This window comes from Pelodiscus sinensis, chromosome 20 (assembly GCF_049634645.1).
Source record: "Pelodiscus sinensis isolate JC-2024 chromosome 20, ASM4963464v1, whole genome shotgun sequence".
In the NCBI taxonomy this organism is placed as follows: Eukaryota; Metazoa; Chordata; order Testudines; family Trionychidae; genus Pelodiscus; species Pelodiscus sinensis.
In genome coordinates, this window is record NC_134730.1 from 7,895,306 (window position 1) to 7,920,441 (window position 25,136).

General features: G+C 50.6%; 1 protein-coding gene across 6 annotated transcripts in view; it reads left to right on the forward strand.

Moving 5' to 3' along the window:
- The window catches only part of TNRC6C (trinucleotide repeat containing adaptor 6C), a 344,243-nt gene that overhangs the window by 144,999 nt on the left and 174,108 nt on the right, over window positions 1–25,136 (forward strand). For all 6 annotated transcript variants that reach the window (XM_075903558.1, XM_014573581.3, XM_075903557.1 and 3 more), the window contains one exon: window positions 5,188–5,514. In XM_075903558.1, coding sequence (XP_075759673.1) covers window positions 5,188–5,514 — 327 coding nt within the window. The remainder of the gene's footprint in view (window positions 1–5,187; window positions 5,515–25,136) is intronic.

Genomic DNA, 25,136 nt, shown 5'->3' on the forward strand with positions numbered 1-25,136 from the left:
TTGGTCCAGTCTAGACAGGCCAACTGTTGGAAAAACCTTTTCCTACAGAAAAATTGTGAAAAAAAGCAGCAGTATAAGGGTTGGGGGTAGCAAGTGATGGAGAGGAGCAGAATAGAGAGGAAGGGGCGGGGCTTCAAGGAAGGGGTGGGGCGGTAGACCTTGGCTTGTTCTGTCATTTAAAAAGTGATCTTGGTCATAAAAAGGTTGGAGACCACTGGACTACACGCATTTCCCTGCCCTCACCCTTGTCAGTAAATTTTCTAGCAAGCTGGCCAGCAGCCTGGCTCAGTTCTGGCTCATGTGAGATCTAGAACCTACCCTTACTGCACCTCTGCATTTAAAGTGTATTAGGAGCCTCATGGACAAGTAGCCCAGCTCAGTTCCAGCTCGCACCAGGTCCAGGAGCTTGGACCCTGGCTTACAAAGGGGTGCTGCCACCCCATGCTGTTGCCAGTTTAAAAACCAGCTCCCCTTTTGGTCCAGCTCCTTCCTGGCATTCCATGCTACCTCTGATACAGCTGCTGCCAGCCCCACCCCCAGGGACTATAGAATAGTCGACTAACCGATAAAAATTCATGAAGTTACTCAGCTATTCAATTAACTGATATTTAACTTCCCTAGCATGTACTCATAACAATGGTCTCAGCACAGACAGAGGGAAACTCCTACTGCCCTCAGCTAGCCAAAGACTGTCCTCCCCAAGACACCACTTTATATACAGGTACCAACAAGTTACACATCACTCCTGACGTTGTCAGGTTGCCACCCTCTGACATTGCTTAGATACCACCCTTTACCCTGTACCTTGTGATGTCATTAGACCTTCTCTGTCCATCAATCTGTCATTTTAGACCCTTTCCTGAACCCGAGTCTGTATCTGTGGGGAGTGTGGGTACCAAGGTCTTTTTAATGAGCTGGTGCTACCATATGCTTTCAACTTGTGACCAGTTAGTATTTTGCGCACTCAGCCCTGTTCATGTGAAGTTCTGTAAACAGGTCCTGTTTCATGATCACAGCTTAGTTTTGCTTGCTTTTGCCCATTGTTAGCTAGACCTCAGGCCTCAGACCAGGCCTGTGCTCTATGGGCTTATGTTTTAGGTCGGGGTGGGCAAAAGGGCCTCTGTGGGCTGGATCCAGCCAATGGAGGCCCTGCCGCTCCCCCGCCTCCAGGCCATATAGAGTCTGGGGGCAGGGGAAGTGCACGAAGCTTCCTCCACCCTGCCAGGAGCACGTAGCACTTTGAAATGCCACGGGTTCCTGGCAGTACGGGAGGAGACTTCACACACTCCCCCACCCCCAAGCCCTGATTGGCCTGGGGGCGTGTGGAGCGCGCAAAGTTTTCTCCTCCCTACCTCCGCCCTGTGAGGAGCGCGTGGCACTTTCAGAGTGCCCTGTGCTCCTTGCAGGGCGGAAGGAGGCTTCGTAGCCTCCTTTGCCCCAGGCCAATCAGAGCTTGGGGGTGGGGGAGCACACGGAGCTTCCTACGCCCTGCCAGGAGTATGCAGCACTTCAAAGTGCTACATGCTCCTGGCAGGATGGCGGAAACTTCATGCACTTCCCCTGCCCCTACCCTAAATGGCCTGAAGGTGGGGGAGCGGGCAAAGCCTCTTCCAGCCCTCTCAGGGTCATAGGTGCTTGTGGGAAGGGAGGAGCAAAGGGGCTCCCGCACCCCCAGACCAATCATGGTGTGTGGGTGAGGATATCTGGAAGCATCCCAGCCCTGGTGGCCCAGGGCCACTTCAAAACATTTTTAGTCTCTCTTGGCCAAAAATTATTGCCTGCCTCTGTTTTAGGCCTTCATTTTACTACACAGTAAGTAGATCAGGATCTACTGGTAGATCTTGGAGCCTCTGAGAAGTGATCCTGACTGGTTTTGCCAGGAAGCTATGAAACATTGGCACTTCATTTGCCTCTCTACCCACTGTCATGCTGCTCCTGCCCTCTGCCTTGGAGCTGCTCGTCTGGAGCCTCCTGCTTGCTGTGCAGGGTGTGGAAGGGAGTAGAGGGGGGTTGCTAATGTCAGGGTGTCCCACCATTTCTGTACCCTATCTCCACACAGAGAAAAGGGAGCTGGGCAATGCAAATCTGTCACTCTCACACACCGTGTTCCTTTGTCATTTTCACAAACACGGTCTTCACTTTCATCTCCTGACCCAACACACACATGGGGGTTATTGTTACTACTTTTACTGCTTGCAAAGTATTTTATTTTTGGGTTTTGATTGAGCTGTGCATTTAATAATTTTCATTTCTGAGTGAGTTCTAAAATGCCTAACCTGGTGTGGCTGGAGTAATTATCTCTGTGGTAACTGTTGCTCCTGGAAATGGCTGACATATCCCTGCAGCCCCTGAGAAAGGCAGGGGGACTCCACATGCTGTCCTTGCCTGCAGCTACCACTTTTGCAGCTACCATTGATCAATAACGGGGAACTGTGGCTAGTAGAAACTTTCAGCTGAGTGCCTGTAGATGAGGGGCAGCACATGGTGCCATGGAGCCATTGTTGTACATGCCAGCTGCTTTCAGGGGTGGTTCAGGGCCAGTGCTGGAGTAAGCCTGCCTTAACCCCATTACTCCACCGCCCAGAAGCCATCTCAGCTAAACGGTGCCCAGCCAGAGCTTGCCTCCTGAACCCCTGTCCCAGCCCTGAACCTCCTTCTACACCCAACCTTCTGCTCCAAAGTGAGTTCCCCTGAACCCAAACCCCTTCCCAGAGCTTGCAACCTGAACGGTATCCTGAACCCCAATCCCCCACTCAGGGCCAATCCCAGAGCCCATCCCACACACCAAACCCCTTGGCCCAAGACTAGAGCCTGCAACCCAACCCAAGCCTGGTGGAAGTAAGTGAAGATGGGAGAGGAAGAGGGATGGAGTGAGCAAGGTGAGGTCTCGAAGAAGGGGTGGAGCAGGGGCAGGGCCTCAAAGAAGAGGCAGGAAGGAAGTGGGGCAAGGGTATTTGGGTTTGAGGTAGATCTTACATTGCACCTAAATTGGAAAAGTGATCTTGTGATTAAAAAGGTTGGAGACCCCTGTACTACAGTATGCAGGATCATTTTCTAAACAAGTTGCATATACATAGATATGAATGCAAACATATGCATAATATGTGCAAATATATCTTAAAATGAAATCAAGAGTAATTTATTAGATAACTTAAAAAGTAGTGAATTGGTTTATTCCCTTGCAGTTGTTTTTCAGCCCACATGTTTATATTTCTCTTCAATGATTAGAAGGAGGTTATTTAACATTAACCTGAGATGAGGTATTAAAACACAGTGCTGAATGCATCTATATCTTACTATGACCATTCTGGGTAAAACAATGGTAGAACACTCTGTATAATTTTTTTATGTAAGCATCATTTGATATTTTTAACTACCATGTGAGTTGTTATATATATATTAAGCATCTATTAAAGTTTGAGGAGGTCACATTTTTTTGTGTACCTCTATAGGTGTATCCGCTTCCCTGCGCTTCAAATTGCAAATTTTAGGTAGCAGTATCTTTTTGGTCTGCACTGTACTTTCTCTTTCTTGTTCCTTACCTCGAGGATATCTGGCACTGCACAGGTGAACCATCCGCAGTTCCTTTTCAGTTAGCCTGAGATGGAGCATTAGCAGAGTCCAAGCAGTGATTAATTTCTAAACTTCATTTGAGCTGACAGAGTAGCTAGTATGGTTGTCATCTAGATTAATACTATTCCCTTTCCCTTTTCTTTTTATATTAAAATGTTTTCTTGTAGCTTTTAAAACAATGATTTCCTTATTGATTCCTTTATCTTCTCCCTTTGGAGGGTGGAACAAATTCCAAGTAGGCATATGCCCAGGGTTTAAACACTGTCTTTCCTGTATAGAAGCTGTTCTGGTCAGTGACAGCCATTCATGCTTCAGTTGCTGCTTATTTATACCACCAAAGTGTACTTTCTGTCTGAAACTGAAATAGAGGATAAGAAATAGCTGTGAACTATAGCTCTGACTCTTGATGATGGAAAATTCACTTAGAGCAGCCTTTGACCCAGGACTTCCCCAGAGCAACAATCCCTGAGGTGACCATCAGATTCCTTCGAACATCAAAGAAAACAATCTGCTAATTACTCTCATAAAACCTCAAAAAACAGGGCTGCAAGTCACCAGACTCTAAATTTGATCAGGAAAAAGAGATACCTGGTAAAATTATTGACCTCTGTACTGACTGAACTGCAACATGGTGCCCTGAGGCATTGGGCTCATTTCACGAGGCATACCGGAGCAGTCAACAAAGGCTTCGTCAACCACGGCATGTCCAGACTGCCCCACTGTGCCACCAAACAGCTGATCGGCACAACGCAGCAGCCATTTTGATGTAAATGAAGCAGCGATTATTTAAATTGCCGCTTCATTTTCCTATGTCTAGTAAACTCATCTACATGGCTCCGTTGATGGGAGCCATGTAGTCTAGACATACCCTTAGTGTCCAACACACTAGCCACATGTGGCTATTTGGCCTGTTGAGTATGGCTAGTTGATTTGAACAGTATGGCTAGTTAGTTGAGTATGACTAGTTCACTTCAGAACTGGTTGGACACCATGGCTCTATATATCAGATAGCATAACCGATGGCTACCTGCAATATTCAGCCTTTGCCTGGAATTCAAACTTTCCACAAGATGTTTCCAGTTGTGTAGCCTTCGTTAAAAATGTTCCCATCACGGCTATATTCAGAGTAGTAATTTCAGCATCTTCTCGTGGTTTTGTGGAACATTTATGCAATCACTGTGATGACTTGATATCAGATGCTATGTTTGGATTTACAGTATCATCATCAGCACTAGACTTAACTCTGAAGTCCCACATTCCTACAGTGGAATACCACAGGGACACTAGTTGAAGAAGAAGTGGCTTGCCTTGTGCTGCAACTATGGGTCTTTAAGATGTGTGTCCTGTGGGTGCTACGTGACCTAACCTCCTCCCCTCTACTTTGAAGTTCTTAATAAATTGTCTCTGAGGTAGAGAAGGAATTGAGAACAGTTTGTCCTCAAAATGTTGGATAGCCAGTCAGGTCCTGAGGGTGCTGGCCAGGGAGGTCCAGTCTGTATATGTTTTACTTTGTTTCTAAAAAATTAAATTTTATAATTTTTACTCACTCATTTTGAAGAAATTATCTTTAATTCTTCCTTAGAATAAATTAATATTTGTTTCATTTTTATACAGTGCCAGAACCTATTAAGACCAGTTTAAGCCAGCCCCAGCCTGCCAGTACCGGTACCAGTACTTCCACCAGCACTATTTCCAATAGCAGCAATGGCAAGCGTGCATCTGCTAATGGGCAGCAGCCAGCTGCATCCCGTTACCTGCCTCGTGAGGTGCCTCCACGCTTCCGCCAGCAAGAACAGAAGCAGCTCTTAAAAAGAGGTCAACCACTGCCTACTGGAACTCTGACCAGCTCAAGCTCACCACAAGGTACTGGACAAGCAGGGGCAAGTCCTCCTCCACAGCCAGGAACAGGTGGACAACATCATCCCAGTAAGACCCAAACAGGTAAGATGTTCACATCTAATGGTGACACTGCAAACTCATTCTCTACATAATTATGCTCTTTACCTTTGGTAATTAAAGTGACTATGGTCCAAACTATTCCAAGGAATACCAAGTATTATATGTTCAGCATGTTCTGTTTTTTTCTGTAAAGAATGTGAAAGCAGAAACATTAACAACTTTATGGTACAGGACTCAAATTCAGAACTGTTTAGATATGCTGAAATAGAAAAAACCTTTTGTTCAGCAGTTGTTGTCAACTGTTTTTCTGTTCTTAGTATGATAGGGTATGTCTACACTAGCTCATTAGTTCGAGCTAGGTAGGCAAATGAGGGCAACCGGAGTTGCAAATGAAGCCTGGGATTTAAATATCCCGAGCGTTATTTGCAAGTTCCCGGGCGCTGCCATTTTTAAATCCCCTTTAGTCCGAACTAACTGCCCGCGGCTAGACGCGGCAGTTAAATGTTAATTCGAACTAAGGAGTTAGTTCGAATTAACTGTTACTCCTCATTCCACGAGGAGTAACGGTTAATTCGAACTAAGGAGTTAGTTCGAATTAACGTTTAAATGCCACGTCTAGCCGCGGGCAGTTAGTTTGGACTAAGGGGGATTTAAAAATGGCGGCGCCAGGGAACATGCAAATAATGCCCGGGATATTTAAATCCCGGGCTTCATTTGCAACTCCGGTTGCCCTCATTTGCCTACCTAGCTCGAACTAACGAGCTAGTGTAGACATACCCATAGATCGTACTGAAAATTTTATTATGAGATAGGAAAGGGGGATATGAAATCTAAATTTTAAAATATAGTACACTAGAAGATTTACTTGGCATTGCTTAGGCTGGCGGTTCTCAAACTTTTTGGCCTCTGGAGCCCTTTACATGCGTAAAAATTTATGCGGAGCCCCAGCGGTCCACTGATTCTATGTGTTGTACATATCGATGTTTCCAGTTTGTCAACCTCATGGAGCCCCTGGAGATATCTTATGGAGCCCTGGGAGGGCCAGGCTGGAACCACACCAGACTGGGCCACTTCTCCCTTCCCCTGTCCTTTGCCGTGCTAGCCCAGGCCCCCTTTTCTTTCCCCACTGCCTCCCAGGCAAGCCAGGATCCCTTCTCCCTCCCCCACACCTCACCAGCCTGAGCCCTTTTTGTCCCCCCCCCCTCCTTAACTCCTCCCTCCTGCCACGCCCCAAGCTCAGCTGGCTTTTGTGGAGGTGCAGGGGTGCCTGCCATGTGCACATGGTACTCCAGGGCACTGTAGCCTGCTGAGGTGGGGAAAGCAGCAGCACAGTGAGCCTCTGTCCTATTCTCTCCCCTGTGCGGTCCTGCCTGCATTGCTTGCCAGCCCAGCCCAGCCCTGCCCACAGAGCCCAGGGTCACTGGGAGTGGAAGGTAAGGAGCAGGTTGGTGTGGTGGCTCCCCCGGGAAGCTTGGAGGTGCTCTGGCTTAAGTATTAAGTGCAGTCACTGGGGAGGGGTTGAATCTCAATGGGGGCAGCTGGTCTCCAGGTGGTCAGGAACCATGCTCCAGCTCCCCAAGTGCCTGTTATTGGCACATAAGCCCGCCTGGGAGACCCACTCCTAGTGCCTGTCCCCGGACTGCTGTCCCAAGCACTGTACCCTTCCCCATTCCTGGGCTGTCACGGCTGCGATGTGGGATCTGTTGGTTACTGTGCCACATTTCTTGGCATTGAAAGCCCTGAGGGGTGGTGGTGGAGGAAGGGGAATAGGGGCTTGATTTAAAATAGCAATTCCAAATGGCGGGGAGAAGCAGTGAGTTTGGGTTTGAGCAGGGGCAAGGGAGAAGGGGGAGAGAGGGAGGAGACAGGCAGGATGCAAAGTGACGAGATGACATCACTCTGTCATCCTGCAGGAAAAGGGTTTTTTTTAATACATAGATGTAAAGCTTATATTGGACAAACTGGACAGTCCCTACCGGAAAGAATCAATGGACACAAATCAGATATCTGTAAAGGGAACATACAGAAACCTGTTTGGGGGACACTTCAATCTACCTGGTTATACTTTGAAAGACCTTCCTTACAGACCAATTCTACAAGCCAAATACAAAGAGAATGGTTGGAATTACAATTCATTCACAAATTTAATTCTCACACCTGTGGTCTTAATCAAGATAATGGATGGCTGGGATATTATCAGCCAAACAAACAACGAAGGTGCCAACAGCTCTTTTTATCTGTGTAGATTCTTATGCTAGTACTCTTCCTCTCTAATTGCTATTCTATGATCCTTATCTGCTTCTTTTAGCTATCCAATTTTTAGTGCATATAGATTACAGTTTTGCCTTTTTGGTTTTCCCTTTGATATTTACATACCCTTTGCTTCTTGTTTTCCGGCCCCCTTCCATTTTTTTCCTTCCGCCCTTCTCCCCTTTTTATTTTTATTTCTCCCGTAGTCATCTGAAGAAATGGGCTGTGCCCACGAAAGCTTATGATACCATCTACATGTTTTGTTAGTCTATAAAGTGCTACCAGACTATTTGTTGTTTTTTAAGTTTATCCTGTACAGCCGTGGTCACCAACAGGTCGATCAATCGCGAGGCGTCCTGTCCGCCCCGCCCCGCCCCCATTTCCCTCCCATCCCTGAGAAGCCCCACTACCTACCTCCAGTGAAAATGGAGGTAATGTAGGCTTCCCGGGGATGGACAGAAGTCCCGCAGCTTAGCGCCACTTCCGACGATTCTGGAAGTAGCGCTAGCTGCTCTGCCGGGTGTACTGTGGGAGGGAGCATCAACTCTCTGCACCACACGGGAGGGGTGAGTCAGCCCCGGGGGAGGTGCGCGCGGGGTTTCCCTGTGCCGGGGCGGTCGGCCCTGGGGCAGGCGTGTACAGGGTTTTCCTGCTCCGAGGGGTCGGCCCCGGGACAGGCGTGTGCGGGGCTTCCCTGCGCCGGGGGGGGGGAGGGAGGGTCGGCCCCCGGGGCAGGCGCGCGCAGGGTTTTTCTACGCTGGGGGGGGTGGGGGGGGATCAGCCCTGGGGCAGGTGCGCACGGGGTTTTCCTGAACCGAGGTGTTGGCCCCGGGCCAGGCGCGCACACACGGGGCTTCCCTGCGCTGTGGGTGGGTTGTCCCCAGGGCAGGCACGCGCTGGTTTCCCTTTGGGGGTGGGGGAATCCTGGGAGGAGGCAGATACAGGGGACTCTCTGCCTCCACTGGCACCCTAGCCCCCACTCCCGAGTCACAGAACTCTGTCTCCACTCCCTTTTCCCCACTCTCCTGTCCCCAGCTACAGAACTCTGTCCCCACTCCCCTAACTCTGTCCCCACTCCCCTAACTCTGTCCCCACTCTCCTGTCCCCAGCTACAGAACTCTGTCCCCACTCCCCTAACTCTGTCCCCACTCTCCTGTCCCCAGCCACAGAATTCTGTTCTCACTCTCCTAACTCTGTCCCCACTCCCCTGTCCCCACTCACCGAACTCTGTCCCCATTCCCCGTCCCCACTCCCCGAATTCTGTCCCCACTCTCCTGTCCCCAGCCACAGAATTCTGTTCCCACTCCCCTGTTCCCATCTACAGAACTCTGTCCCTATTCCTGTCCCCACTTGCACCCTGTCCCCAGCTGCAGAAACTTGTCCCCACTGGCACTCTGTCCCCTGCTGCAGAACCCTGTCCTCTGCCCTCCCAGCACCGTGTTCCCTCTCCCCTGCCCCCAGCCGCAGAATTCTGTCCCCACAAAATGTATAATTACAAATGCTTCATTTTAGATGTAAATAGCTGAATAAAAAACAGGTCATTTATTTCATAACTATAAACACGTGATTTTAATTTTATACATCGCATAATTTAAAAATAAACTGTTTATCAGAGTGTGTAAGTAAGGCTGGGGATAGCAAATGATGGACAGGAGAACAGAGAGGGCGGGGCTTCAAGGAAGGGGTAGGGCTTCAAGGAAGGGGCGGGGTGGTAGATCTTTGCCTGTTCGGAGATTTAAAAAGTGATCTTGGGTGTAAAAAGGTTGGAGACCACTGCTGTACAGACTAACTCGGCTACCCCCTGAAGCTCTTAAGTTATAGAGATATTTCTGTTCAGCATACCAGAAGCAACTGCCATATGTTGGACCACAGGAAATGGTAAATGTACAAGACTTATGTAATTGCTGTTGTCCAGTATCAAACTAAAAAGAACAAATTCAGAATAGGTAGGAGTGAGAAAGAACTCTTTGAACAATTTGTAAATGTGTTCAGGAAACAAACACAGTTGAATTTCTGGGAAATTTTCAGTTATATACTTGAGAAGCAATAACTCCATTATTTTCTCTTGTTTTTTTGTACATTTTCTGTCCTCAGAGGGCTGACAAAATTGCTGGATCCCTGAGCAAGTCGGGGGGGGGGGAGGGGGGATTGGGAAAGAAGGGGGAAGAGGGAGCATGCTCCTGAAAAGGGCGGGTTTTTGGCCAAAAGGAGTAAGGCATGACTAGACTCCCCCCTGCTCTCCACTGCCTGCCCTTCAGCAATGCCAGACTCTCCAGTAGTGATTTAAAGGACCAGGGACTCTGTCTGCTGCTGCAGTAGCAATGGTGGCAGTCCAGGGCAACTGCACCATTGCCTCTCCCCCCATCATCAGGCCTGCCCGTCCTAAGATGATGATGTTCCAGAAATAGAAAAATAAGGAATTGAGTCACTCCTTAGCAAATATGATTTTTTTTTCTAGAGTAATATGAATTTATTTGTGATAGAAATGTAGCCGGGTTAGTCTGGGGTAGCTGAAGCAAAATGCAGGACAATGTAGCACTTTAAAGACTAAAAAGATGGTTTATTAGATGATGAGCTTTCATGGGCCAGACCCACTTCCTCAGATCAAATAGTGGAAGAAAATAGTCACAACCAAAGGATACAATTAAAAAAAATGAGCACATATGAAAAGGACAAATCACATTTCAGAACAGGAGGGGAATGCAGGGGGGTGGGGAAAGGAAGGAAGGTAAGTGTCTGTGAATTGATGATATTAGAGGTGGGGAGAGTGGGATGTTTGTGAGTTAATGGTATTAGAGGTGATAATTGGGGAAGCTATCTTGATAATGGGTAAGATAGTTCAAGTGTTTGTTCATTCCTCTTTGGAGAGTGTCGAATTTTAACATGAATGACAGTTCGGAGGATTCCCTTTTGAGTGCAGATGTAAAAGGTCTTTGTAGCAGAATGCAGGTGGTTAAGTCATTGAGAGAGTGGTTAAAATGGCAAGAAATTGTTTTTTCTTTCTGATCTTGTCCGTCTGCTATGTACATTGGACAAACATCTCAGACACTTCGCCAAAGGATTAATGCCCACAAAACAGATATCAGACAAGATCACAAAGAAAAAACAGTTTCTTGCCATTTTAACCAGAAAGGACACTCTCTCAGGGTACGTCTACACTACAACGTTAATTCGAACTAACTTAGTTCGAATTAGTTAATTCGAACTAAGCTAATTCAAACTAACGCGTCTAGAACTAAAAACTAGTTTGAATTAGCGTTTTGCTAATTCGAACTAGCATGTCCACAGTGAGTGGACTCTGAACAGGGCTTAAGGATGGCCGGAAGCAGTGCCGGCAGGGCATCAGAGGAGGACTTAGAGCGTGGAGATGCTGTCTCAGGCTAGCCGAGGGCTGCGCTTAAAGGGTCCCGACCCCCACCCCGGACAGACAGTTCTAAGGGGTGCCCCTCTTGCAAAGCAGTCCTGGCTTGGATTGCCCGGAGTACCCACACTGGGCACATCACACCACTCGGCCATCAGCCCGGCTGCACTTGCCGCAGGCTGCCATCTGGCGAGAGGGGGCAATCGGGGGGCTGCAGGAGAGCTTCCACCCCCAGAAGCCCGCAGAGCCAGCCCAGTCCTCCCCATCGGGGGCTCGTACCCCATTCCTCCCTCACCTCCTTCCACTTACCCTTCCCTAGCCCTCCTTCTTATTGATGTACAAAATAAAGATAACGTTTCTTCCAACATTGACTCTGTCTTTATTGAACAAAACTGGGGGAGACTGGGAAAAGGAGGTGGGAGAGGGGAAGAGAAAGGCTGGGAGAGGGGAGGGCAACTAACATGATCAGGGGTTGGGAACAGGTCCCAGATGAAGAGAGGCTACAGAGACTGGGACTGTTCAGCTTAGAAAAGAGGAGATGGAGCGGGGACAGGATAGAGGTCTCTAAAAGCAGGGGTTGGGTGGAGAGGGTGCATTCATAAAAGTTCTTCATGAGTTCCCATAAAGAAGGACTAGAGGACACCAAAGGAAAGGAATGGGTAGCAGGCTTGAAACTAGTAAGAGAAAGTTGTTCTTCTTCAGAAAGCAAATAGTTAACCTGTGGAACTCCTTGCTGCAGGAGGCTGTGAAGGCTACAACTAGAACAGAGTTTAAAGGGAAGTGAGATCAAGTCATGGAGGTTGGCTCCATGGAGTAGTCTTAGCCAGGGGGTAGGAGTGGTGTCCCTGCCCAAAGTTTGTGGAAGGCTGGAGAGGGATGGCACGAGACAAATGGCTTGGTCACTGTCTTCGGTCCATCCCCTCCAGGGTCCCTAGTGTTGGCCGCTGTCGGCAGACAGGCTACTGGGCTAGATGGACCTTTGGTCTGACCCAGTACGGCCATTGTAAGCTCAGGGCTCAGGGTCGGGGGTCTCAGTGGACCCCCTTGATTTTCATGCACACCTGCTCCTGGGTGGCCAGGCTGGCAGCTCTCCTGCCCTAGCCGGCCACTTTCCTGTGCCTAGTGCAGAGATCGTGGACGAGGTCCACGATGTCCGCACTAGCCCAGGAAGGTGCCCGCCTCTTGCGGTCCAGGGCAAGCTCCCGGGAGCCGCCAGCCTGGTCCCGGGAAGAGGGGGTGGGCTGGGGGACATCGGGTGGGTGGCTCTGTGCCGTGCCAGGTGCAGGGTCTGCTGGCTGGGTGCTGGCAGGCTTGCACCTGGCACAGGCACCGTAGCCAGCCCGTGCCCCTTTAAGCGGTCCGGGGCCGGGAGCGGGGCATAGAGTTTCCCTGGTGTTGGCCAGAGTGGCCACCAGGGAAAGCTGGGGAGGGCTAGCCTCCCACTAGTTCGAATTAAGGGGCTACACACCCCTTAATTCGAACTAGTAAGTTCGAATTAGGCTTAATCCTCGTAAAATGAGGTTTTCCTAGTTCGAACTAAGCGCTCCGCTAGTTCGATTCAAATTCGAACTAGCGGAGCGCTAGTGTAGCGGCTATGAATGTTAGTTCGAACTAACGTCCGTTAGTTCGAACTAACATTGTAGTGTAGACATACCCTCAATGACTTAACCACCTGCATTCTGCTACAAAGACCTTTTCCATCTGCACTTGAAAGGGAATCCTCTGAACTGTCATTCATGTTAAAATTCGACACTCTCCAAAAAGGAATGAACAAACACTTGAACTATCTTACCCATTATCAAGATAGCTTCCCCAATTATCACCTCTAATACCATTAACTCACAAACATCCCACTCTCCCCACCTCTAAAATCATCAATTCACAGACACTTACCTTCTTCCCCCCCCCCCCCCCCCCCGCATCCCCCTCCTGTTCTGAAATGTGATTTGTCCTTTTCATATGTGTTCATTTTTTTTAATTGTATCCTTTGGTATATATGGTTGTGACTATTTTCTTCCACTATTTGATCTGAGGAAGTGGGTCTGGCCCATGAAAGCTCATCATGTAATAAACCATCTTGTTAGTCTTTAAAGTGCTACATTGTCCTGCATTTTGCTTCATGAATTTATTTGAATTTGAAGTCTGTGGCAGTATTTTCCTTTGGCAACAATGTATCGTGTAATTATTCTTTGAATGTTATATTTATTGGCACTCATATTGCTGATATACCATTCTGAGATATGTTCTCAATATTTCTTTTTTCTTTAGGTTTGAAAGCTTAATAGATCAGTTAGTTTTTACAGTTCTTTCTCTCTCTCTCTCTCTCTCTTTCTCTTTCACATTTGATACAAACATGGAAGTGCTTGTGAATTGTCAGATTACATCAGCATTCCATATCAAATAAGTTTTGTTGTTTGAATTTTTCACCTATATGATGAAAAAGAGGGTCAAGAAAAACTTTACAAATGCATTAAAAGTTACTTGGAAATTGTCACAACAAATCTAGTTACTGCACATATTTTTTCTCCTGCCAACCAACGTAGGCCAATTTCTTTCATATACATATCCTGCAGAAGTCCTAGCAGCTGGCCTTTGGTCTCTGAAGACCTATGGACTGGCCGTGATTTTTTTAGTGACTAGAGACTTTTTTTATTAGTTTTTAGTAAATGGTCTGTTAATATTGTCGTAACCAAGAAATAACATTATGCAAATGTATTAGGAGACAAAAATAACATTATGCAAAAATCCTCTTTAGCATTTGGTATTTCTTGGTTACTAAAGGGGAAAGCAGATATTTGTCGTCTGTTACTAATTTTCATTTGCCTGGTGTATACGTTTAAATCTGTATCCTAGTGCTGAATGTGAGCCAAGCAGTAAATTATTAACTGGTCATTAGTAGCCCATTAGTGGACTAGATAACTCTCTGTCGATATTCGACCACAGAATTGATATGTGATGTAAAGTTATTTTTATCACTATATTTTGTGTTCTCTCTCTCTCTTTCCCTCTCTCTCTCTCTCTCTCTCTCTCTCTGGGTATGTCTACGCTGCAAAGTTAATGCAAAATAACAGCCGTTATTTCGAATTAACTTTAATAGCGTCTATACATGCAAACGGCTATTTCGAATTTAATTCGAAATAGTGGAGCCCTTAATTCGAATTTGGTAAACCTCATTCTACGAGGAGTAATGCCAAATTTGAAATAGCCATTTCGAATTAAATGCTGTGTAGACACTTAATTCGAAATAGGGGGCCTCCAGTCCTTCCCAGGGAACTCTGGTGGCCACTCTGGGCACAACCAGGAAAACTTACTCTCCTCTCCCCCAGCCCTCTAGCCATTAAAGGGGAAGACCTTGGCCACAGTGCCTGTGCCAGCTCCAAGCCTGCCAGCCCAGAGCCAGCAGTGGCCACTGGGGCCCCTGACCCAGTGGCCCCAAAACATGAGCTAACAAGCCACTGGGAGCCAGCCCTCTACCGCTCCCCAGGAGCAGTCTGCCAGCTCCCAGGAGCCTGACAGGGGTTGGAGAAGGTGGACGCCTTCCTGGTCCAGGATGGAGAACACGGACCTTTTTCAGGTTTGGGGGGGATGCCCCCAATGTCCATGATCTCCACTCTAGACAGAGGAACACGGCCGTCTATGGTAGGATAGCTGCCAGCCTGGTCACCAAAGGCCACATGCGAACCCAGGAGCAGGTTGGCATGAAACTCAAGTTGGTCCCGGCAAGACCCTCAAACCTGAGCCCTGAGCTTCCCCTCCCCCTTCTTCCCCTTGCTTCCCCCTTCCAGCTCCCTCCTCCCAGGTTTCCCCCTCTCCCTTCCTCTCTCCCACGTCCTTTTTCCAGTCTCCCCAGAGGTTCAACCCCCCCTTTCCCCAGCTTTGTTCATTAAACCCAGTTTCTATTTTTGAACATACATGTCTTTTATTTGACATCAGGAAGGGGGGCTAGGGAGGGGTAAGTGGAAGGATGTGAGGGAGGAATGAGGCACGAGCCCCTGGTGGGGAGGACCAGGAAGGTTCTGAGGGCTCCTCGGGGTGGACGCTCTCCCGCAGGGCCTCCTGGATCCTGACAGCCCCCAATGGACCCCCCGGATGGCAGCCTGCAGCAAGTGCAGCCGGGATGATGGCAAAGACCCCAGAGATGCACTGGTGTGCCCAGGGGCAGCTCTAGCTCCATGTGGCCGAGTGCTGTGGTGTCCTGTGTGCGGGCACCCAGGGCACTCCAATACAGGACTGCTTTGCTGTCCCTCATTGAGGTAGACGAGCAAGCGGGGAACCCTGAGAACTGTTCGGGGTGGGGGTAGGGTTCCTTTAAGCAAGGAGCTCAGTTAGCCTCAGGCAGCAGCCCCACAAACTAAATCCTAACCTGATGCCCTATCGGCACTGGTTCCGGCCAGCCTTAACTTTGGTTCAGGGTCCACTCAGTGTGGACGTGCTATTTCAAAATAGTTTTTCTGTATAGATGCGTTATTTCAAATTAGCTTAATACAAATTAACTATTTCGAATTACGTTAATTTGAAATAGCACTTTAATTTAGACATAACTTCCCTCTCTCTCTCTCTCTCTCCCTCTCTCTCTCTCTATAGATATCTGTAGAGAGAGAAAATAATAAATATATAGTACATGTCTCTTTTCACTCTATCCACAGATATTCTGGCTCTTAGTCTCTAAGGGTATGTCTACACTACCCCGCTATTTCGAACTAGTGGGGTAATGTAGGCATACCGCACTTGCAAATGAAGCCCAGGATTTGAATTTCCCGGGCTTCATTTGCATGTTGCCGGGCGCCGCCATTTTTAAATGTCCGCTAGTTCGGACTCCGTGCCCGCGGCTACACGCGGCACGAACTAGGTAGTTCGGATTAGGTTTCCTATTCCGAACTACCGTTACTCCTCGTTCCAGGAGTGGTAGCCTACTTCGAACTACCTAGTTCGTGCCGCGTGTAGCTGCGGGGCACAGAGTCCGAACTACTGGACATTTAAAAATGGCGCCGCCCGGCAAGATGCAAATTAAGCCCAGGAAATTCAAATCCCGGGCTTCATTTGCAACTCCGGTTGACTATATTACCACCCTAGTTCGAACTAGGGTGGTAGTGTAGACATACCCTAATGGGGTGGCCAGCCTGGGTCTAGACCATCCCTAATAGATGTCTATCTAATTTGGTTTTAAATATCTCAGAGAGAGAGATTCCAGAACCTCCCTAGACAACTTATTCCAGTGTTTAACCACCCTGACAGTTAGGAAGTTTTTCCTAATGTCCAACCTAAACCTCCCTTGCTGCAGTTTAAGCTCATTGCTTCTTGTCTTATCCTCAGAATCCAAGGAGAACAATTTTTCTCTCTCCTCCTTGTGGCACTCTTTTAGATACCTGAAAACCACTATCATTTCCCCTCTCAGTCTTCTCCTTTCCAAACTAAACAAGCCCAATTCTTTCAGTCTTCCTTCATAGCTCATGTTCTCTAAACCTTTAATCATTCTTGTTGCTCTTCTCTGGACCTTTTCCAATTTCTCCACATCTTTTTTGAAAAGCGATACCCAGAACTGGACACAATACTCCAATTGAGGCATAATCAGCACAGAGTAGAGCAGAAGAATGACTTCTCATACCTTGCTCACAACACTCCTGTTAATGCATCCCAGAATCATGTTTGCTTTTTTTGCAACAGTGTCACACTTCTGATTTATATTTAGCTTGTGGTCCTCTATGACCCCTAGATCCCTTTCTTCAGGACTCCTTCCTAGATAGTGGCTTCTCATTCTGTATGTGTGAAACTGATTGTTCCTTCCTAAGTGGAGTCCTTATTAAACTTCATCCTATTTACCTCAGACCATTTCTCCAATTTGTCCAGTTCATTTTGCATTATGACCCTGTCCTCCAAAGCAGTTGCAACCCCTCCCAGCTTGGTATCATCTGCAAACTTAATAAGTGTACTCTCTATGCCAATATCTAAATCGTTGATGAAGATACTGAACAGAACCGGTCCCAAACCAGACCACCGTGGAACCTCACTTCTTATGCCCTTCCCAGCGGATTGTGAACTGGTAATAACTACTCTCTGAGGGTATGTCTACACTACAAAGTTAGTTCGAACTAACGGACGTTAGTTCGAACTAACTTTCATAGGCGCTACTCTAGCGCGCCGTTAGTTCGAATTTAAATCGAATTAACGGAGCGCTTAGTTCGAACTAGGTAATCCTCATTCCACAAGGATTAAGGCTAGTTCGAACTAGCTAGTTCGAATTAAGGGCTGTGTAGACCCTTAATTCGAACTAGTGGGAGGCTAGCCCTTCCCAGCTTGCCCTGGTGGCCACTCTGGCCAACACCAGGCAAACTCTACTGCCCCCCTCTCGGCCCCGGAGCCCTTAAAGGGCCACGGGCTGGCTTCACAGTTTGTGCCAGTTGCAAGGCTGCCAGCACCTGTGCTAGCACACCCTGCACCTGACACCCATGTGCCAGCCACCCGAGGACACCCAGTCCTCCCCTTCTTCCCGGGACCAGCCTGGCGGCTCCCAGGACCCTACCCGGGGCCGCAAGAGGCGGGCGCCCGCGTGGTCTAGTGCGGAGATCGTGGCCGGGCAAGCAGGAGAGCCAGGAACCAGGAGGAATACCAGAGGCGTCACCTCCGGTTCCTGGAGCAACAACTCCGTCTCCAGGACCACTGGGTCCAGGAGGACCTGAGGCTGTGCCGGAGGAGCTTGGAGGCCCTGCAGGAGCAGGGCCGTGCCCTGCGAGGCCACCTCCAGAGCCTGCTCGACCGCTTCCCAATTCCTCCTGCTCCCCCTGCTCCTCCCCCTGCTCCTCCTGCTCCCCCTCCTGCTCCCACTCCTGCTTCCTCCACACCCCTCGTCCCTCCTGCCCCACCCTCCACAACCATTCCCCACCAACGCCCCCGGACCCGCAGCGTTGTGAGACAGGAGAGGCAGCCGGACCTCCACCCCTGAGCTTTCCTTTCCCTTCCTCCCTTCCCTCCCCTTCCAGCTCCCTCGTCCCAGGTTTCCCCCTCCCTCACCCCACCCCAGTTATGTAAAATAAAAAGACGTTTTTGTTTGAAAAACAGGTGTCTTTATTTGACAGTAGATAGGGAGGGGAAAGGGGAAGGGGGTAGGGTGGAAGAAGGCCCCAGGGGGGCATGCAGGGAGAGGCAGTCCTCCTCCTCCACCAGGAAGCTCTCCAGCAGGGTTTCCCGGATCCGGACGGCCCCCCGCTTGGCTTCCCGAACAGCGGCGGTGCGGGGCTGACTGTAGTGGCCAGCCATGCGGTCAGCCTCAGCCATCCAGGCTGGCAGGAAAGCCTCCCCCTTTCTCTCACATAAATTGTGGAGCACACAACATGCTGCCACCACGGGAGGGATGTTGTGCTCGGCCAGGTCCAGACGGGTGAGGAGGCATCGAAAGCGGGCTTTCAGTCGCCCGAAGGCCCCTTCCACCACGATGCGGGCCCTGGTCAGCCTGGCATTGAAGGCCTGGCAGGAGGGATTGAGGTGCCCCTTGCGGTTGACGTACTGGGACGCCTGGTGACGTACCGGGGCACGGATGGGGATGTGCGTCCCGTCGATGGCCCCCCCCCCCCCCCCCCGCAGTTGGGGAAGCCGAGGGCGCCGAATCCCCGGATGATGGCATCCGGGTCGGCGAGGCGGACCACCCTGCGGAGCAGCACCGGTTGATGGTCTTGACCACCTGCGGAGAGACACAGCAAAGCGCCAATCAGTGGGGCGCCCGGGTGGCTGGGAGCGTTCGTGCCCTGGCAGTGCCCCGCGCCCCACTCACGGAATCGACCCCACTGGCGGCGTGTAGTACGGCCGGGAAAGACCGACCCCTCCGGTGTGGGGCGCTTTCGCCTCCTCCCGCCCCCCCTTTGTCCCTGGGGCGGCCCATCCCCTCCTTGCAGCCCTCCTCCCCCCCAGCGCAGTGGCCGACTAGTGCCGTACCTGCATGAGCACTGCCTTGACGGTGAATCTCCCCACGCCGAACTGGTTCCCGACGGATCGGTAGCTGTCCGGCGTGGAGAGCTTCCAGAGGGCGATGGCCACCCGCTTCTGGAGGGGGTTGGCGGGCCTCATGCGAGTGTCCCTTCTGCGCAGAGCAGGGGGGAGCCACTTGCAGAGCTCTAGGAAGGTGTCCCTCCTCATCCTGAAGTTCTGGGTCCACTGTCGGTCTTCCCAGCGCTCCAGGACGATGCGGTCCCACCAGTCGCTGCTGGTGTCCAGACGCCAGACGCGGCGGGGCACGCCAGTGCCGGGGCTCCGCCGCGGCTGCTGCACGGCCCCCAGGGCGGCCAGGCGGAGAGGCAGGGAGCTGACGTGTACCAGGTGGTGCCAGGCAGCCTCAAGCCATTGGTGGCAGGCTTGCAGCAGCAAGTCCAGAAAGTGCACCAGAAGGTGCAGGGCGAGCTCTGGCTCCATGTTGCCAACTGCGGCGGTGTCCCCGAAGGGAAGCACCGACACAGACGGGCACAGAGACCAACGCTTTGCTGTCCCTCGGCAAGGTTGGCAAGCAAGCGGAAAAGCTGAGAACCGGCTGTCCGGGGGGGTCCCTTTAAGCTCTAGCCTCAGATAGCCTCAGACAGCAGCCACACAAAGCAACTACTGACCTGATGCCCTGCCAGAACCTGTTTCAGCCGCCCTTAAATGCGCCCCTGCGTCCAATCAGTGTGGACGCGCTAGTTCGAATTAGAAAAACACTAATTCGAACTACAGGCAGTCCCCGGGTTACTTACAAGATAGGAACTGTAGGTTTGTTCTTAAGTTGAATTTGTATGTAAGTCAGAACTGGTGCATATTGTAAGGGAAACTCTAGCCAAACATTTCTCCAGATCTCAGTTTTATTCTCCCACACGTCACTTCCCTCAGTCCTTTATTCTCGAGCTGAGGTGTCTGCTGAGAAAAGCCGCTCTGCGTCTCCCTGGTCTGCTGGGGGGGGGGGGGGCGCTAGCTTCGCGTCTCCCTGGTCTGCTGGGTTGTCTCACCCCGTTTGTAAGTAGGGATCCGATGTAAGTCGGATCTATGTAACCTGGAGACTGCCTGTAGTTTTTAGTTCTAGATGCGTTAGTTCGAATTAGCTTAGTTCGAATTAACTAATTCGAACTAAGTTAGTTCTAATTAGTGCTGTAATGTAGACGTACCCTGAGTGTATGTCTACACTAGAAAGTTAGTTCGAACTAACAGCCGTTAGTTCGAATTAACTTTCATAGGCGCTACACATACAAATCGCTAGTTCAAACTTAATTCGAACTAGCGGTGTACTTAATTCAAAGTAGGTAAACCTCATTCTACGAGGACTAACGCCTAGTTCGAATTAAGAAGTTCGAATTAATGGCTGTGTAGCCACTTAATTCGAACTAGTTGGAGGCTAGCCCTCCCCAGCTTACCCTGGTGGCCACTCTGGGCCAAGCCAGGGAAACTCTTCTGCCCCCCCTCCCGGCCCCACAGTCCTTAAAGGGCCATGGTCTGGCTACGGTGCCCGTGCCAGTTGCAAGCCTGCCAGCACCCAGCCAGCAGACCCTGCACCTGGCACGGCATGAGCCAGCCACCCGCTGCCACCCAGCCCTCCGCCTCTTCCTGGGACCAGGCTGATGGCTCCCAGGAGCCTGCCTGGGGCTGCAAGAGGCGGGCGCCTGCCTGGTCTAGTGCGGACATCGTGAACTTCATCCTGGTTTGGGGGGGAGACCTCCAACGTCCACGACCTCCGCATTCGGCACAGGAATGCGACTGTCTACGGCAGGATAGCTGCCAGCCTGGCCACCAAAGGCCACATGCCAACCGTGGAGAAGGTTTGCATGAAAATCAAGTTGGTCTAGTGAGACCCCCCGACCCTGAGCCCTGAGTTTAGAATGTAAGAACGGCCATACTGGATCAGACCAAAGGTCCATCTAGTCCAGTAGCCTGTCTGCCGACAGCGGCCAAAACCAGTTACCCCGGAGGGGATGGTCCGAAGACAATGACCAAGCCATTTGTCTCATGCCATCCATCTGCAGCCTACCACAAACAGAGGCCAGGGACACCATTCCTACCCCCTGGCTAATAGCACTTCATGAACCCAACCTCCATGACTTTATCTAACTTCTCTTTAAACTCTGTTATAGTTCTACCTTCACAGCCTCCTGTGGCAAGGAGTTCCACAGGTTGACTATTTGCTTTGTGAAGAAGAACTTTCTTTTATTAGTTTGAAGCCTGCTACCCATTCATTTCATTTGGTGTCCTCTAGTTCTTCTATTTAGGGAACTAATAAATAACTTTTGTTTACCGGCCCTCTCCACTCTACTCATGATTTTATAGACCTCTATTATATCCCCCCTTTGTCTCCTCTTTTCTAAGCTGAAAAGTCCCAGTCTCTTTAGCCTCTCTTCATATGGGACCTGTTCCAAACCCCTAATCATTTTAGTTGCCCTTTTCTGAACCCTTTCCAAGGCCAAAACATCTTTTTTGAGGTTATGAGAACACGTCTGTATACTGTACTGAAGATATGGCGTATCATAGTTTTATACTTCCCCATCTCCTTCTTCCTTCTGGCTTCCCCCTTCCAGCTCCCTCCCCCCAGGTTTCCCCCTCCCCTCTCCCACTCTCTCTCTTCCCCTCTCCCACTTCCTTTTCCCAGTCTCCCCAGAGGTTAATCCCTCCTCCCTCCCAGTTTTGTTAAATAAAGAGAGTTTCTATTTTTGAACACGTATCCTTTATTTTTTACATCAGGAAGGGGGGTTAGGGAGGTGTTCATGGAAGGAGGTGAAGGACCAGTGGAGCACAAGCCCCCGATGGGGAGGACTGGGGAGGCTGTGCGGGCTCCTCATGGTGGAAGCTCTCCTGCAGGGCCTCCTGGATCCTGACAGCCCCCCGATTGATCCCCCCCGATGGCAGCCTGCGGCAAGTGCAGCTGGGCTGATGGCTGAGTGCTGTGATGTGCCGAGTGTGGGCACTCAGGGCACTTCAAGACAGGACTGCTTTGCTGTCCCTCATTGAGGTAGACAGGCAAGCGGGGAACCCTGATAACTGTCTGTCCGGGGTGGGGGTTGGGTCCCTTTAAGCACAGCCCTCGGCTAGCCTGAGGCAGCAGCTCCACACTCTAAGTCCTAACCTGTTGCCCTGCCGGCACTGGTTCCGGCCAGCCTTAACTTCGGTTCAGGGTGGACATGCTAGTTCGAATGTGGACATGCTAGTTCGAATTAGCAAAACGCTAATTCAAATTAGTTTTTAGGTCTAGATTCAGTAGTTCGAATTAGCTTAGTTCGAATTATCTAATTCGAATTAAGTTAGTTCGAATTAATGCTGTAGTGTAGACATACCCTGAGAACAGTTATCCAGCCAGTGATGCACCCACCTTATAGTAGTCCCATCTAAATTGTATTTGCCTAATTTACTGATAAGACGATCATGCAAGACCGTATCAAATGCCTTACTAAAGTCTAGGTATATCACATGCACCTCTTCTCCTTTTTCCACCAGATTTGTTTTTCTATCAAAGTAAGCTAACAGATAGATTTGACATGATTTGTACTTTACAGATCCATGCTGGCTGTTACCTATCACCTTATTATCTTCCAGGTGTTTGCAGATGAATTCTTTAATTACTTGCTCCATTATCTTTCCTGGTACAGAAGTTAAACTGACTGCTCTCAGTTTATCTCAGAAGTCAGCCTTTTTGGTGGCTGTTACATCTGCTCAGAGGACTGGTGAAATCGGAGTTTTAATGGCAGATCTTTCATTTACAGTATGTTGCAAGAATAAAGTCACATTACATTCATACTGAAAATGATACCCAAGGTGTCATCTCAGTTTTACATCAATCTATTCATCTTCCCTCTTCCTCCCCCGCTCCCTTCAAAGAGAGAGTAGTTTTGCATACTTTGGGGCTACGTCTATATTGGTGCAATCTTGCGCAAAAGCAACCACTTTTGCGCAAAAACTTGCTGCCTGTCTACACTGGCCGCGAGTTCTTGCGCAAATAAACTGACGTTCTAATGTATGAAATCAGTGCTTCTTGCACAAGAACTCTGATGCTCCTGCTCCTGCTCAGGAAGAAGCCCTTTTGCGCAACTATTCTTGCACAAGAGGCCAGTGTAGACAGGCAGCCAAGAGATTTTGCACAAGAGCCGTCCAAACGGAAAAAAGCCCTAGTGACCGCTTGGATGCTCCATACACGCAGGCACTGCTCTGGACTTCCTGGTAACCTGAGCCCCCTTAAAGGCACACGCAGCCTGCAGAGACCAAGTGGCAGAAGCACCTCTGCCAACGGGCTCTGCTGCGTGGCTCTGCTCTCAGCCACCAGACCACCCAGAATGGCGGCTCCGGGGGGGAGCAGCAACCTGCACCCCCAGCACGGGAGGCCCCAAGGGGCATAAAGCAGCACACCCCTTCCTGGTCCTCAAGGGAGATTGAGGCCCTGTTGGACCTCTGGGCCGAGGAAGAGGCCCTCCACGACACACGGTCCCGTCGGAGGAATGCGGACATCTTCTGCCGCATGGCCCAGGCGCTGTCCGATCGGGGCCATCCAGCTCGGACCCTCAAACAGGTCCAGGCTAAGTTCAAGGAGCTGCGCTTGGGCTATGACCGGGCCAAAGAGGGCCAGGGGGCAGGAGCCGACAGCTGCCCCCATTACCAGTGGCCCCATAGCATCCTGGGAGAGACGGCACCCCACGGACCCTCAGTGCCAGTTGACACCAGAAGGTTCCCCCCCGTCACCAGGCCCAGCGAGGTGGAGGACAAGGCAGCTTTGCCCACTGGGTCAGAGGACAACGAGGAGGACCAGGGGAGCAGTGTCACCCTGCAACTCGAAGTCCTGTCAGGCATCCCAGATGTCTCCTGTGTGTCATTGGAGGCCGGGGAAGGATCCACTGGTGAGTGTTTCCCTTTGCCCTCACAAGGGCGGGGGGTAGCCAGGCACCTGTGGGGAAGGGGGAGGGAGCGTCACTCAGGCAGCGTGAGCTGCACGCTGTGTACCATACCAGTATGCAACACTTGCAACTACGTGCAGCCTGGTGACCGAGCGGCATGTGTCTGCGGCAGGCAGCTTCAGGGCACGCCTGGGACAGTGCTGCTCACACACATCCGGACTGGGGGGAAGGGTGGATTCCGGCTGGAACCAGCCAGGGCTCCAGGGGCTCAGGCCAGAGCCCACACCTCCCGAAGGGTGCAGCACACAGAACGGCACAGTGTCCCATGCCTGGCTGTGCGGCACACAGAACGGCACACTGTCCCATGCCTGGCTGTGCGGCACACAGAATGGCACAGTGTCCCATGCCTGGCTGTGCGGCACACAGAATGGCACAGTGTCCCATGCCTGGCTGTGCGGCACACAGAATGGCACAGTGTCCCATGCCTGGCTGTGAGGCACAGCCAATTGCTCCTGGGAAAATTGCAGCAACACAGCCCAGTGAGCGTGGCCCCCACCGAGCCCCTCGCCTGCTCCCAGTGCCTTGGCTGGCCCCCCGAGGGAAGTCCCCACTGCGGCCACACATGTCCCTGGGCTATGTGTATAAGGGCAAGCGGGAGGGGGAGGAGGGCCACCTGAGTTTTGCTGCAAGGATTGTACACTCCCCAGTCACCCCTGGTTCCATCCAGGAGACATCCACATGATGGGGATATGAGAGCCTAGACCACGTCTGCCATATCTGCTCCCAGGCACTGTGTGGGGATTCATCTTGCTCCCTGTCAAACACCACTGAGTAGCCCAAAGCCTCACAGCCTGCACTTGCAGGGAGTTCCACAGGTTAACACCACACACACACACACACACACACACACACACACACACACACACACACACACACACACACACACACACACACACACACACACACACACACACACACCCCCCCCCAGGACGCAGACCGGTGGTTACAATACATGGAGGAGCATCCTACTCCAGGGGCGGTCCTGTATGCAAACATACAACGCAGGGAGGGAACAAGTGGGCCCAAGCCACAGTACTGTGGTGTCACCTGGGCTCAGGAGCGGAGGGCATGGGGTATGGAGATGGTGGCTGGGCTGCCTGACTGACCCATCCTTTTCTCTGTTCCCTGCAGTGGAACCAAGCAGGAGCGGGGGACCCTCCAGCCCTGCGGCA